The following is a 14,035-nucleotide window of genomic DNA, read 5'->3' on the forward strand; positions in this document are numbered from 1 at the left end:
AGTGCTGGGATTACAGGCGTGAGCCACCGCGTCCGGCGAGATCCTGTTTTATCTGCTAGATGGACAGTAACAAGTCAGACAATTCTGAGTACTGGAGATCAAGCAGAAGAAATAAACACGGCCACGAACACTGGTGTGGGCGGCCGTCAGCTCCCACCGCCCGACAGCATTTCCTAGCACGTTCAAGCTTAGTCATAACTGCGGCAAGCAGAAAGTTCCTTTTTTTCTTTTAATTTTTTTTTATTGCATTTTAGGTTTTGGGGTACCTGAACCTGGAAACCAGCATTCTCAGCAAACTGACACAAGAACAGAAAATCAAACACCGCATGTTCTCACTCATAGGCGGGTGTTGAACAATGAAAGTTCCTTTTTAAAGCCCCCTTTCTTGTTAAAGAATAAGTGTGCTAATAACTTTGTGAAGCCCTGTCCTATGTAGCTGTTAGACACACCACGCTTACAGGCACGTAGTACACTCTGTGTCCTTGTACTTTAACCAGGATATCTGTGCTGGACGTGCTCACAGGCATGTCCCAGCTCTCCAGTGCTTTTGCCTGTTTAGAAAAGTTTTAAGTTGTTAGCCAATCGGGTGTTACTTTAAATTGTGAGGTCTGGCACCAGCCAGCCGGGATGAGACACAGCAGTAAGGACGACCCCAAAGGTGTAAGGGATAAATGTGTGTGTCTTCCTTTGATCTTTGTACTCTCGTGGCAAGATGGCCAGCAAGGGCACCCCTCCTGCAGTCCCGGAAGTAAACACTGCATGGCTCAAAGATCCTTTGTCTCAGTGCTGATTTTTCTTTGTGGCACCGAGCATCTATTCCCAACAATAATCTACACCCCCCAGTTCTCCTCCGAACTACAGAAACTTAGGATGCATTTCTTTTGCACTTGGAGACAAAAGAATGACTGGATTGGCACCGTCAACTAATCCAAAAATAAACGTGAGCTAGGTGCAGTGGCTTGTGCTGGGATCCCAGCACTTTGGGAGGCCAGGAGACCAGCCTGGGCAACACAGTGAGACCCTATCTCTATTAAAAAAAATTGAATTTTGGCTGCGTGCGGTGGTGCACACTTGTGGTCTCGGCTACTTGGAACGCTGAGGTGAGAGGATGCCGTGAAGCCAGGAGTTGGAGACTGCAGTGAGCCTTGGTCACACCACTGCACTCCAGCTTGGGCAACAGAGCAAGGCCTTGTCTCTAAAAATAGGTACGCACATAAAGTAAATCAACAAACTAGAACTAACCCAAGCCTGACAAACACGGGAATGGTTGAACTAATTGGGTCACCGCTGTCTAAGACATCAGCATGTGTCCAAAGCAAAGAGACCCCAGGAAAGCCTTTCACGGTGATATTCACGCTACGTTCATGCTAACAGTCACTTCCTGAAATTTCAGGCCCGGCGTGGTGGCTCACGCCTGTAATCCCAGCACTTTGGGAGGCTGAGGGGGGCAGACCGCTTGAGTCCAGGAGTTCGAGACTAGCCTGGGTCAACAGTGAGACCCCCGTATCTACAAAAACCATAAAAATTAGCCGGGCATGGTGGCATGCTCCAGAATTATCTCTGGAGCCTGAGGCGGGAGGATTGCTTTACCCTGGGAGGTCAAGGGTGCAGTGAGCTGTGCTCACGCCACTGCAGTCCAGCCTGGGCAATGCAGTAAGACCCTGCCTGAAAAAAATTTCAGAGGCAAAATTCAAACTCATTACGGCGATAAATAGCAAATGGTCAAGGCAGAGAGGCTGAAAACAAAAGTCAGAACCGTGGTTACCCCGGGGGGGAGAACAGAGATGAGCTCAGAACCACACGGAGCTGAAGAGACGCTGAAGGCCTGTTTATGCAGGCAGTAAGGCCACTGTGTTTATATTAAAGCTGAACGCAGGCCCGGTGCGTGGTCCACGCCTGTGATCCCAGCACTTGGGGAGGCCGAGGAGGGCGAATCACTTAAGGTCAGGAGTTTGAGACCAGGCTTGCCAACATGGTGAAACCCCGTCTCCACTAAAACTATGAAAATCAGCTGGACGTGGTACAGGGCGCCTGTAATCCCAGCTACTCAGGAGGCTGAGGCAGGAGAAATGGTTGAACCTGGGAGGCGGAGGTTACAATGAGCCAAGATCGTGCCACGGCACTCCAGCCTGGGAGACTCAGGGAGACTCGGTCTCAAAACAAAGAAAAAACAAACAAAAAAAACCTTAAAGCATTGTTAGGGGGAAAGGCAATGGAGGGAGGCTTACAAGTGCTGGGAACAGTAAACCACGGCAAACTGCCTCAGACCTCTGGGGGGGCAAACTTCCTCAAGCCTTCCTGTTGCAGGTGCTGAGTGACCTTGACTCTGCTACAGGACATAACATGCTCAAGGGCTTAAAACGCCTTGTGTAGCATTACAAAGGAGCCAGACTCGTAGGCTCCTGTGAGGCTGGCTCCCTCCGGCAGCACTGTCTATTGATTTCAAGTCTGAGGGACAGCCTGCCTTTCACCGATTCACCCTGCCACCTGCACGATACATAACGGTGATGGTGCTCAACAAATATTGTGGAAACTCGAGCTCGGGGCCGTCACTGCCTCCAGCAGAAAGTGATGGTCCCCTGGTCCCACTCTCTCTCTCTATCTTTTTCTCATTTCCTTTGTCGCCACCGAACTTGGGGTACCCACGGGTGGGGTGTGGGGCTGGTGCCCTACAATGCGTAAACTAAGTCAGCTGCCTACAAACTAACCCAAGGTAACCACAGGTCAACCTCAGAAAGGCCAAAACGCCGCCCAAGCACATCTCCTGGACAATCCTCCTTCCAATGCTCAGCTGCCTCAATCAGCATAAACAGCTCCGGCTGTGGTCGCTGTACGAGGGCGGAGGTCTGCGCAGGGGGAGGCTGCCCACCCAGACCATGTTGGTAAGACTGGTCTCGAACTCCTGACATCAGGTGATCCACTCACCTCGGCCACCCAAAGTGCTGGGATTACAGGAGCGAGCCACTGCGCCTAGCCAGGTGCTACACTTTAAATTCCACAAAGATCCCCCAGCCCATAGTCGGAGCGAGCACGCGGCAGAATCACCACTTTCACCCCGTGCATAAGTAGGGGAAGGAAATTCCAAGGCAGTCTTTATGGCTTTACATTGCCAGAAACTGCTTTTCCCAGTCAGCAAACAGATGCTCCATCAGTGAAGCATTAGCCTCTTTCTAACAAACTGGAAATTAACCAGAATGGAACAAGCCTCAGTTTGACAGGTCACGAGGTCACGTTTTTGCAGAACCTGCATTAATCTGATGTCCAGATGAACCAAAATGGAACAGATCACAGGCTCTTGCAAACTCTGCACCTTGTACGGAAGGGTAACTTTTTTTTTTTTTTTTTTGTCTGATTGCTTTGGCATTTGAAAAAATATTGCCTTTATGAGCATTTTAATCCGTCTCTGTCTGCCATAAGACGTGGAACTGCGCGCCCTTTCTCTACAGCTGTGGTGGGAGAGAGAATATTCGTCGGAGACTTTCCCCTGGGCCGTTCGTACAGGCCCCAGAATAAACAAGTATTATTTTCGACCAGAAGGCAGAAAACAGACTTGAAAATGTTCCTGCTGTCAGTAAGGAGAAGAAAAAAGGCAAACAGGAGGCAGTATTTTATATTTACTGAAACCGGCTGCCCGAATCAATAGTCGAGGGTATTAGGCATGCCCTGCAACGAAATCCCCAGGGCAAGCCACTCCATCCTTGAGGTCACCCCCAAACTGCCCCCGATCCTCGGACCGTCCCCTGCCGTCCCCCCAAGGTGTCGCCGACCCCCGGACCGCCACCACCGTCCCCCCAAGCCGTCGCCGACCTCCTGACCGCCCCCTGCAGTCCCCCCAAACTAGCCCCTGACCCCTGATCGCCATACCGTCCCCCCAAATTATCCCCGGGCCCCTGACCGTCCGTTGTCCCCCCAAAATGCCCCCGAGCCCCTCCTGCTCAGGTCGCCCCCTAAATTACCACCCAGCCCCCGGCCGTCCCTTCTGTCCCCCCAAACTGCCCCCAGTCCAACCCAGCCGCTGTGACGGCGTCCCCGGGGCCCAGACGCTCGTGCTGCGCCGCCCCGCAAGTCCCTCCGCCCTGCCCGGCCTGAGACTTCGGCAGACGCCAGGTTCCTACCGCTCCGCCCCTCCCCGGGCTCGGCTCCTGTCCCGTGTTCACCATGTCCCGCTCGCTCCTGGGTTCTCCAAGGCGACTTCCCCGGAGCCCCACGGCCGGTTCAGGTGTAACCAACAGGGACTCGCGGGCCGCTCGGGGTAGGCGGGGCACGCGCGACAGGGAGGACAAAAAACGTCCCGCCCTCGGGGTCTGATTGGACAGAGCTCAGCAGCGGCATCACTAATTGGACAATTATTCAGTCCCCGCCTTTTCAACGCTCGGAGCGGACGGAGTTTCGGACACGCCCCTTCCACCCCTGGCGCCTTCGATTGGACACTACTTCAGACCTCCAATCCGTTTCCGGGAGCCCGCCCCGTGCCTTCATTGGACAGTGGTCCGGACCCGCCCCCGGGCCTCCTGATTGGAAGATAACTTCTGCGCGGCCCCGCCTCCTGCCGCCTGAGTGACGGACGCACAGCGAACACGCGTGGCTTACCTGCCAGCCATGGACACTCGTGTCTGAGCGAAGTCGCTCTGTCCCGGGGCGAGCCCGGCCTCTCCCCGCAGCTTGGCCGCCCCTCCTGCGTCCTTCTGCCGAACGGGCACGATTAGTCCAGACTCAGTTTCCCCACGGAGCAGCCCCTAGTGCTGCGTGGAGGGGAAGGGCGACTGGGCGGCTTAGGTCGCGTGGGGCTGCGCCCTTCGTGGGGCTGCGCCCTTCGTGGGGCGGAGTGCTCAGCAGTGACGTCACCGCGCTCCCCCGCGTCGGGGCGGACCCCGTGGAGGCCCCGCCCCGGGGCTGCAGCACGTGCTGGCAGTGTACGTTTCCCACCCTTCCGTCCTCCCCACAGGCCCCTGCGTCGGAGCTCGCCCCCACATCAGAGCCGGCCTCGAAAATAAGGACCAAACCTCGAGTAATCGACCTGAAAATCGGCTGACCGCAGGCAGCCCCTATGCTATCTGGCCTAGCTGCAGTTTTATTTATTTTTGAGACGGAGTCGCTCTGTTGCCTAGGCTGGAGTGCAGTGGTGCGATCTCAGCTCACTGCAACCTCCGCCTCTCATGGTCAAGTGATTCTCCTGCTTCAGTCTCCTGAGTAGCTGGGATTACAGGCATGCACCACCACTAATTTTTGTATTTTTAGTAGAGACGGGGGTTTTACCATGTTGGTCAGGCTGGTCTTGAACTCCTGACCTTGTGATCCGCCTGCCTCGGCCTCCCAAACTACCGGGATTCCAGGCGGGAGCCAGCGCACCGGGGCTGGATTTTTTGTTGTTGTTGTTGGACATTTAGATCAAGAAATCCCGGCCAGGCACAATGGCTCATGCCTGTAATCCCTGCACTTTGGGAGGCCAGGGCAGTGGATTACCTGAAGTCAGGAGCTGGAGGCCAGCCTGGCCAACCTGGCGAAACCCCGTCTCTACTAAAATATAAAAATTAGCCGGGCGTGGTGGCCAGTGCCTGTAATCCCAGCTACTCATGAGAGTGAGGCAGGAGAATCACTTGAACATGAGAGGCAGAGGTTGCAGTGAGGCGAGATTGTGCCACTGCACTCCAGCCTGGTCAACAGAGTGAGACTCCATCTTAAATAAGTAAATAAATAAATAAATTTGGCATAAACCAGTTAACTCTCTCTCAATCTCTCTCTCTCTCTCTATCTCTCTTTAAGAATCGGTCTTGCTCTGTTGCCCAGGGTAGAAAACAGTGGTAAGATCACAGCTCACTGTAAACCAGAACCCATGGACTAGTTCACCTTTTTTTTTTTTTTTTGGTAGAGATGGGGTCTACCTATGTTGCCCAGGTTGATCTTGAACTCATGGCCTCCCGCCAGCCCTCGCAAAATGAACCACCATGCCTGGCCCACTTAACTCTTAAGATGCTTACAGAATGCAAATACATTTGAATTGAGGCATCTTCAACCTGGTAAAGTTGTTTATATACCTATGGAGGGGATCCATCTGTCACCTTCTCATGAGGTACCTGAAATTGTCCTCACAAAGATCTGGTAGGTGGTGTTTAGCCTATTCCTCGATATATTATGTACTTTTTCCAGAAAATGAAATTTGAGTCCAACAATCCATTTAGTTACGTATATTGCACATATTTTATCAAGTTCTAACAGTTTTACAGCGGTGCTGAGTTTTTCAGAAAAGCAATATTATCACTTCCAATGACAAGCTTTACTTCTGCCATTAGGTTCTTTTCATTGATCACAGTCATTTCTGACTGTTGGAAACAGATGAAAAATCAGCACTGAGACAAAGGACTTTGCAGCAAGGCAATCTTTCCTTTCTGCAGAAAGGGTGCTCCCGTTAGCCATCCTGCCACAGGCGAGTACAACAAAGGAAAAGCACACGTATTTATCCTTTACGCAGTTGGGGTTGTCCTTACTGCTGTGTCTGGTTTCCATTGGCTGGAGCCAGACCTCACAATCTAAAACTGAAACTGATTGGCTAACAAAACTCTCTTGAGTAGGTAAACAGGAAGTCCAAATAAGGAAGGGACAGGAAGTTGCTTGCGAAAGGACTTAGAAAAGTAATAGCATAAGGCTAGGCGAGGTGGCTCACGCCTGTAATCCCAGCAGTTTGGGAGGCCGAGATGGGTGGATCATGACGTCAGGAGTTCGAGACCAGCCTGACCAACATGGTGAAACCTCGTCACTACTTAAAAAAATAATAATAATACAAAAATTAGCTGGGCATGGTGGCATACACCTGTAATCCTAGCTACTCAGGAGGCTGAGGCAGGAGAATTGCCTGCACCTGGGAGGCAGCGGTTGCAGTGAGCCAAGATCGTGCCACTGCACTCCAGCCTGGGTGACAGAGTGAGACTTTGTCTAAGAAAGAAAAAAAAAGTAATGGCATAAATATCTTGGTTAAAGTACAAGGACATAGAATGTACTACGTGCCTGTGAGCATGTCTAACATCTACATAGGATACAGCTTAACAAATAGCTACTAGCAAAAAGCAAGAAGGCTTTGAAAAAAGTGTTTAAAACAAACTATTCTTTCTGACACTTATGGTTATTGTTTAACAAGAAAGGAAACTTTGAAGAGGAACTTTTCCACTTCTCACACTGACGATGTTACAGATTCAAGCAGGGATAAATACTTGAACTGAAAAGGGTGTTCCTTTCACCTGGAAGCAGCTGGCGCCTGTTCTTCCCATGCTCTGCAGTCAAACCATCTATGAGTAGCAAGCTGGCCTGTCAGTCATTGTGTCTGAAATTGACCTCAGCAATATTAAGCACTGAAAAGTGATTGAAAAAAACATGGCTGCCTACTTAAGATTTTACCCAAGTTGGGACAGATGTAGTTGCTCACAGTTGTATTCCCAGCATTTTGAGGGGCTGAGGCAGGATGATTGTTTCAGTCCAGGAGTTCCACATCAGCCTGGGCAACATACGGAGAGCCCATCTCTACAAAAAAATACAAAACTAGCCTTGGTGGAGTGTGCCTGTGGTCCCAGCTACGTGGGACTCTGAGGTGGGAGGATCACATGGGCATGGGAAGTGGAGGCTGCAGTGAGCTATGATTGCACCTCTGAACTCCAGCCTGGGCAACAGAGTGAGACCCTGTCTCAAAAAATTTTCTTTTTACTCAAATATAAAAAAAGATCTCCCAGTGGGGAGTTTCATAAGATTAGTGAGAAAAATAAAGTTGTTTCTAATCACATAAAGAAGGCCATTGCAGTTAAGGAACCATTTGTTCTAGTGTTTTCTTCTCTTTTCTTTTTCTTTCTTTTTTTTTTTTTTTTTTTTTAGACAGAGTCTCACTCTGTCACCCAGGCTGGAGTGCAATGGTGTGATCTCGGCTCACTGCAACCTCTGTCACCCAGGTTCAAGATATTTTCGTCCCTCAGCCTCCCAAGTGGCTGAGATTAGAGGCATGCACCACCATGCCCAGATAATTTTTTGGTATTTTTAGTAGAGATGGGGTTTTGCCATATTAGCCAGGCTGGTCTTGAACTCTTGAGCTCAGGTAATCCACCGACCTCGGCCTCCCAAAGTGCTTGGATTATAGGCATGAGCCATTGTGCCTGGCCTGGCATAAACATTTAAATCATTAAAAAACACAGTATCTGTGAAGTACAATGAAGCACAACACAATAAAAGAAGATATGCTTTATTTAAAGCATTTTTCACTCCACTCGATTTTTGGAAATTATATCATTAATATAGCATGCAGTGAAATAAAAAATTAAGATAATACCTTGGGTCTTAAGTTTTTTATCCTTAAGAGGAGGAAGCTGGATTAGATGATGTCTAAGTCCCTCTCTTCTGACATTCTTTGACAATAAATGTATAGTTCCAATCAGAAGATCGTATGCCTATTGTATCTAAGTAGTAAATATACTATTGATCTAATTACTAACGGATCTAATTCTAAGTAAGAACTTCAGTTTTAAAGAAAGTTTGCTATGTCTAGACTAGTGACTTCTCTATTTTGGGGAATATATGTTTTTAGAACTGTAAATATTATTATCTATATAGAAAACTAATATAGTATCCATGCATTTTATTTGCCTATTCACACAAAAATGTATTTGAAAAATGCACTCACATTTAACAATAAAGCCTGGACATGTGTCAATTATAAATATATATCTGGTAAGAAAATAATTCTGTAACTTTCTTTCAAGTCTATTAATTATATATAAGCCCTTACTTTACTTCTATCTAATATTTTAATGCTACTTAATTACAGACTTGCCCATATTCTACTGTCTGCCACCATTTGTTTATCAAGTAGTTGAACCTATTTTTATATTTGTTCAATAAATTTTCAAAAGAGGCTAAATTTTGAATATTCCTTTTTTAGACAATATTAGGTAGTAACTCGAAACATATTCTGTTTTACATAAGCAACAATTGCATGGTAGATCAAGGAAATGGGTATATTCTTCATAAATAAATATAAAAGCAAGAAGAATATACAGCAGAAAAAGTTTATTTTTTATTCAGAGTGACTACGCTAGTTTATATTTATATCTACTATTATATACTTCACATCTAGCCTACATTACCTTAATATAAATTAGCTTAAACATAAAATAATCTTATACATTTGACAAATAATATCTAGTTATCATTTTTTTTTTAAGATATATTTTTTAAAAGTAGGCTGTCTATGTGGAAAGCTAACTATACTTGGGTCTCCAAACTCTCAGTAATGTTCTAATTTAAAGTGTTGCGTAATTAAATTTGTTCTTTTTTTTACTGTAAGTGAATCTAGTGGTGACAAAAACAGCAAGTGGCTTTCAAAATGGACACAGAAGAAATATCAGTGGATACTAAATTAACATCTGTACATCTTTACAGTTTATAGAGTGCTTTAACATGCATTGTCATTTGTTTCAACAACCTGTCAGGACTGAGGTTTTATCCAGGACTAGGACAAGTAGAAAGGAAGAGGATGTCAGGTATCAAGATGCTCAGTTCCTCCATATGTATGTCTTGCTTTATTTTATATTATTTATAATCTGTAAGAAACCGATGCTATTAGTACGTGGGTCCAGGGGGCATTTACTTTAAGATATCATTTGAGGTTTTCTTTTTGCCTTTTTTTTTTTTTTTTTTNCATGTTGACCAGGATGGTCTCGATCTCTTGACCTCGTGATCCACCTGCCTCGGCCTCCCAAAGTGCTGGGATTACAGGCGTGAGCCACCGCGCCCAGCCTATGTTCTAGCTTTAGTGAGATGGCAGTGTGTCTAGTGGCTAAAATTGTAAAGTAATAGCCACACGCTTCCCCCCACCCCGCCCCGCCCAATGGCTTAAATTAGGTGGGGAAACAGACAAGAAACACCTAAATGGCTAATAAAATATGACCCGCTTATGATCTGAAGACATTCCTAATAGAGCGGCTAATACAAGGAAAGATAATGCCTCCAGGGGGCGCTCCTCAAAAAGCGGTGTGAAAAAGAGGCCTCAGAACGGCTCACACCTGCAATCCCAGCACTTTGGGAGGCCGAGGCAGGCAGATCACGAGGTCAGGAGTTCAACACCAGCCTGGGCATCATGGTGAAACCCCGTCTCTACTAGAAATACAAAAATTACCCAGGCGTGGCAGTGAGTGCCTGCAGTGTCAGCTTCTCGGGAGGTTGAGGCAGGAGAAGTGCTTGAACCTGGGTAGCGGAGGATGCGGTGAGATGGCACCGCTGCCCTGCAGCCTGGGTGATGGAGTGAGATTCGGGCTCAAAAAACAAAAAAAAAACTGTGAGCAATGAGCAAAACTGGAGGCGCCAGACTAGCGGGGAGATAGAGGAGGCCATGGATATTTCCCTACACCGAAAAGCTCATTGATTTTGTGACTGATTGATTGGATCTGGAGGTAAGAGGGACTGACTCCAGACTTCCAAGCGGAAAGTGCGGAAGGCACCCACAGGGAATAAAGACGTGGGAGACGCTGTCCCCTTGTAGGGAGACTGTGTCCTCTCGGGGCCGGCGCAAGCTCTGCCCAAGTGCGAACGTCATAGGGAGGAAGCCAGGCAGGGAAGGGCTGAGGCCGAGAACCCGCATTTCCGCCCAACTCTTTTTTTTTTTGGTCTCAGGATTATTTCATAATAGAATTACATGCTTTTGGCTCCCGTGTGTCCAACCGCAAATGTGACAAGTACATCCGTCAGCACCGTTCTTTCCTTGGAGACGCAGACTTGCCCTTGGCTGCTGCCTGTGGACCCAAATCAAGCCTGGGTGCGTCTGACAGAATACCAGGGCACGGTTTGCCTCCCGGCCCTCCATCGCTACCGTGTGGCTACAGCTTGAGTCCCCTGGGCATCAGCTCCTCTCTCATGCCAGCCATCAAGCTGTTAGCTGCCAACAGGGACATGGCATTGTGGGTTCTGTGGGTGGCACTGCCAGTTTGGGGCAGGATCCCACAGTTCTTCCGGGTTAGGTGAGGGGGGTTTGTTGGCAGTGGTTCTAGGGTCATTGGATCCAGTCCAGCAGCTGCAAGCTGGCCGCTGGTGAAGGCCTGGTGCAGGTCATCCTGGTTTATGACATCGCCCCTGCTGCTGGTAACAAACACAGATGTTTCCTTCATCTTCTGGAAGAAATCCTTGCTGCAGAGTCCCTTGATTGCTGGCGTCAGGGAGCAGGCCACGATGATGAAATCAGACTGGGCAGCCAGCTCGGGGGAAGACACAAACTCCGCCTGGAATATTCCGCTGCATCCGCAGGCCTGGGCTGGCGCCCTGTGTGCGGAAATCTCTGGGCGCCAAATGGTTTCAGACGCTGAGTAATGGCCTGGCCTATGCGCCCCAGCGCGATGATGCCGCCAGTGCTGTGTGTGAGCCCACAGCCACACAGCCAGAGGGGCTTCCACAAGGTCCAGCCGCCGTTCTTCACTTCTTCGATGGCCTCCGGCAACCGGAGGCAGGTGGTGAGTAGCGGGGAGACTACAAGTTCGGTGGTGGCATCTGTCAGGACATCTGGGTGTGGCCCACTCGGATCCCGCGCTTCTTGATTTCATCCAAAGCCAAGTGGTCAACGCCCACGGACAGGGTGCTGCGACTTTCAGACTGGCCCCTGTGGCATCCAGGAGCCTCTTGTCCATGCGGTCTGAGAGGAGGCAGAGCAGGCCGCGCGCCCCCGTCAGCCCTTGCTCCAGCTCCTTGTCTGGGACGTGCTCATCCGAGTCCCACCGCTCCATCTCACAGCCTGAGGCCCGGGCGAGCGCGGCCCTGCCCTCGGTGGGGGGGGGGGGGGTCCTGCGGGTGACAAACACCTCCACGAGTCGCACCGGTCTCATCCACCCTGCAAACGCCGGACACAGACCTGGACATTTTTTTTTTTTTTTTTTTTTAAGATTCTTCTAGCCGGGCGCGGTGGCTCACGCCTGTAATCCCAGCACTTTGGGAGGCCGAGGCGGGTGGATCACGAGGTCAAGAGATCGAGACCATCCTGGTCAACATGGTGAAACCCCGTCTCTACTAAAAATACAAAAAATCAGCTGGGCATGGTGGCGCGTGCCTGTAATCCCAGCTACTCAGGAGGCTGAGGCAGGAGAATTGCCTGAACCCAGGAGGCGGAGGTTGCGGTGAGCCGAGATCGCGCCATTGCACTCCAGCCTGGGTAACAAGAGCGAAACTCCGTCTCAAAAAAAAAAAGATTCTTCTATATTTTATTGCATCATATTATAGTTCATTGTTCATCCATTCATTTTTTTTTTTTCTACTTTGGACATTTTTATTGCTGTTTAGGAGTCAACAGGGGACAATCCAGTGTAAAAAGTCCCAGAGTTTTCCTCTAACTTTGCCATTGTTTCTCCTGCATGACCTTGGGCCAAAACCTCCACCACTCTGAGCTTTGATTTTTACATGCATTATACGAAAGGCTAATTAATTCTACAGTCGCTCTTTTGTTTGTTTGTTTGTTTTTTGAGACGGAGTTTCGCTCTTGTTACCCAGGCTGGAGTGCAATGGCGCGATGTCGGCTCACCGCAACCTCCGCCTCCTGGGTTCAGGCAATTCTCCTGCCTCAGCCTCCTGAGTCGCTGGGATTACAGGCACGCACCACCATGCCCAGCTAATTTTTTGTATTTTTAGTAGAGACGGGGTTTCACCATGTTGACCAGGATGGTCTCGATCTCTTGACCTTGTGATCCACCCGCCTCGGCCTCCCAAAGTGCTGGGATTACAGGCTTGAGCCACCGCGCCCGGCCCAGTCGCTCTTTTATCTTTGACTCTGTGCAAAGCACTGAGCTAAAAGCTTCCTTTAGAGAACTCAGGGTCTTGAGGGAGTGGGGTACAGTCTGTGAGATTTTGTGCACTTTCCTGATGACGTAGAGAATTGCTCATTCCAAAGGGGCTGTATGATTGGGAATCCCTTCCACATCTTATGGTCTGGGATCTGTGAGGTAGGTGACCCTGTTAATTATCCTGGGTTCCCAGCAATGTTTTGAAATAGCAACTCATAAGATCATGTAGTCTTTTAAAGTAATGAAACCTTTCTAACAATAGAATCATGTGTGCAATTCCAACACATAAATCAGTCAGTAATGAAGCAACGCTGGCCGAAACGGAGGCAGAAGGCATGGAGCTTCTTGCTTGAGCTGTCTCTGGAACACCTTTCTCTTAATTCTTTGGCATCAGGGTCCAGGAGGATGGCCACTTTTCCATATTAAACAGCTCTCAAGGTCACTCAGTAGGCTTCTCCATTACAGTCTAGTCAAATGACTACATCTCTAATTCCAGGAGACACTTGAAGTAAAGGTCCAGAGGGTGGTGGGCTTTCCCTTGTAGTCCAACTGCCTTGGTCTGAGGGTGCTTGGCTCCATTAAGTGTCCCCACGGGCCACGTACTTCTCCTGTGCAGCTCAGAGGCAGCCACAGTGCACGTGGGGAACATACACAGTGAACTCACTGGTGTTTTTCTCCATGTGTACTACTCATGGTTACGGAGGCTGGGATGTCCGCGATCAAGGTGCCGGCAGATTAGGAGTCTGGTAAGGGCCACTCTCCACTTTTAAGATGATGTCTTGATGCTGCCTCCTCTGGAGGGGACAATTCTCCGTCCTTACATGGGAAAGGTGGAAGGCCATGCAAAACCAAATGCTGTTTGAGGCCTTAATTGCTTCCACAAGGGAAGAGCCTTTATGGCCCATTGAAAAACGTTCGCCCATTTTTGATATTATAAAATGTGTTTAAGTCAGAATGCTATGTGAGGCGCAGTCAGAATATCATTTCTCCATTAACAAAATGGTTTGGAGAGCTCTTCTTTTGTGTGACAGAAGTCAGCAACCAAATTTCATCTTGTTACAACCATTTTGTTTTTATTAAAATGAAACACACACACACACACACACACGCGCGCGCGCGCGCGCACGGACCTGGGCTTGTGTCTGCTGCAGTCGGACTGTGTGGTCCAGGAAGGAAAATCCCCTCCACAGTGTTTGAAGGAAGCATACTGCAAAGCTTTGAAATACTCATTTTTTTTTTTTTTT

At 48.9% G+C, this 14,035-nt stretch overlaps 1 protein-coding gene and 1 pseudogene across 2 annotated transcripts in view; both read right to left on the minus strand.

The window, feature by feature from the left end:
• The window catches only part of LOC108288498 (zinc finger protein 57), a 96,072-nt gene that overhangs the window by 12,455 nt on the left and 69,582 nt on the right, over positions 1 to 14,035 (minus strand). The window contains exon 1 of one of the 2 annotated variants that reach the window (XM_017507458.1): positions 4,116 to 4,236. The exons of the other annotated variant lie outside the window; for it this stretch is intronic. Coding sequence (XP_017362947.1) covers positions 4,116 to 4,160 — 45 coding nt within the window. The 5' untranslated portion in view covers positions 4,161 to 4,236. Of the gene's footprint in view, positions 1 to 4,115; positions 4,237 to 14,035 lie in introns of those variants that run through there. 2 annotated transcript variants of the gene reach the window in all.
• On the minus strand, positions 10,683 to 11,843 carry LOC108288501 (annotated as a pseudogene).

Source organism: Cebus imitator, unplaced genomic scaffold, assembly GCF_001604975.1.
Source record: "Cebus imitator isolate Cc_AM_T3 unplaced genomic scaffold, Cebus_imitator-1.0 Scaffold375, whole genome shotgun sequence".
Lineage (NCBI taxonomy): Eukaryota > Metazoa > Chordata > Mammalia > Primates > Cebidae > Cebus > Cebus imitator.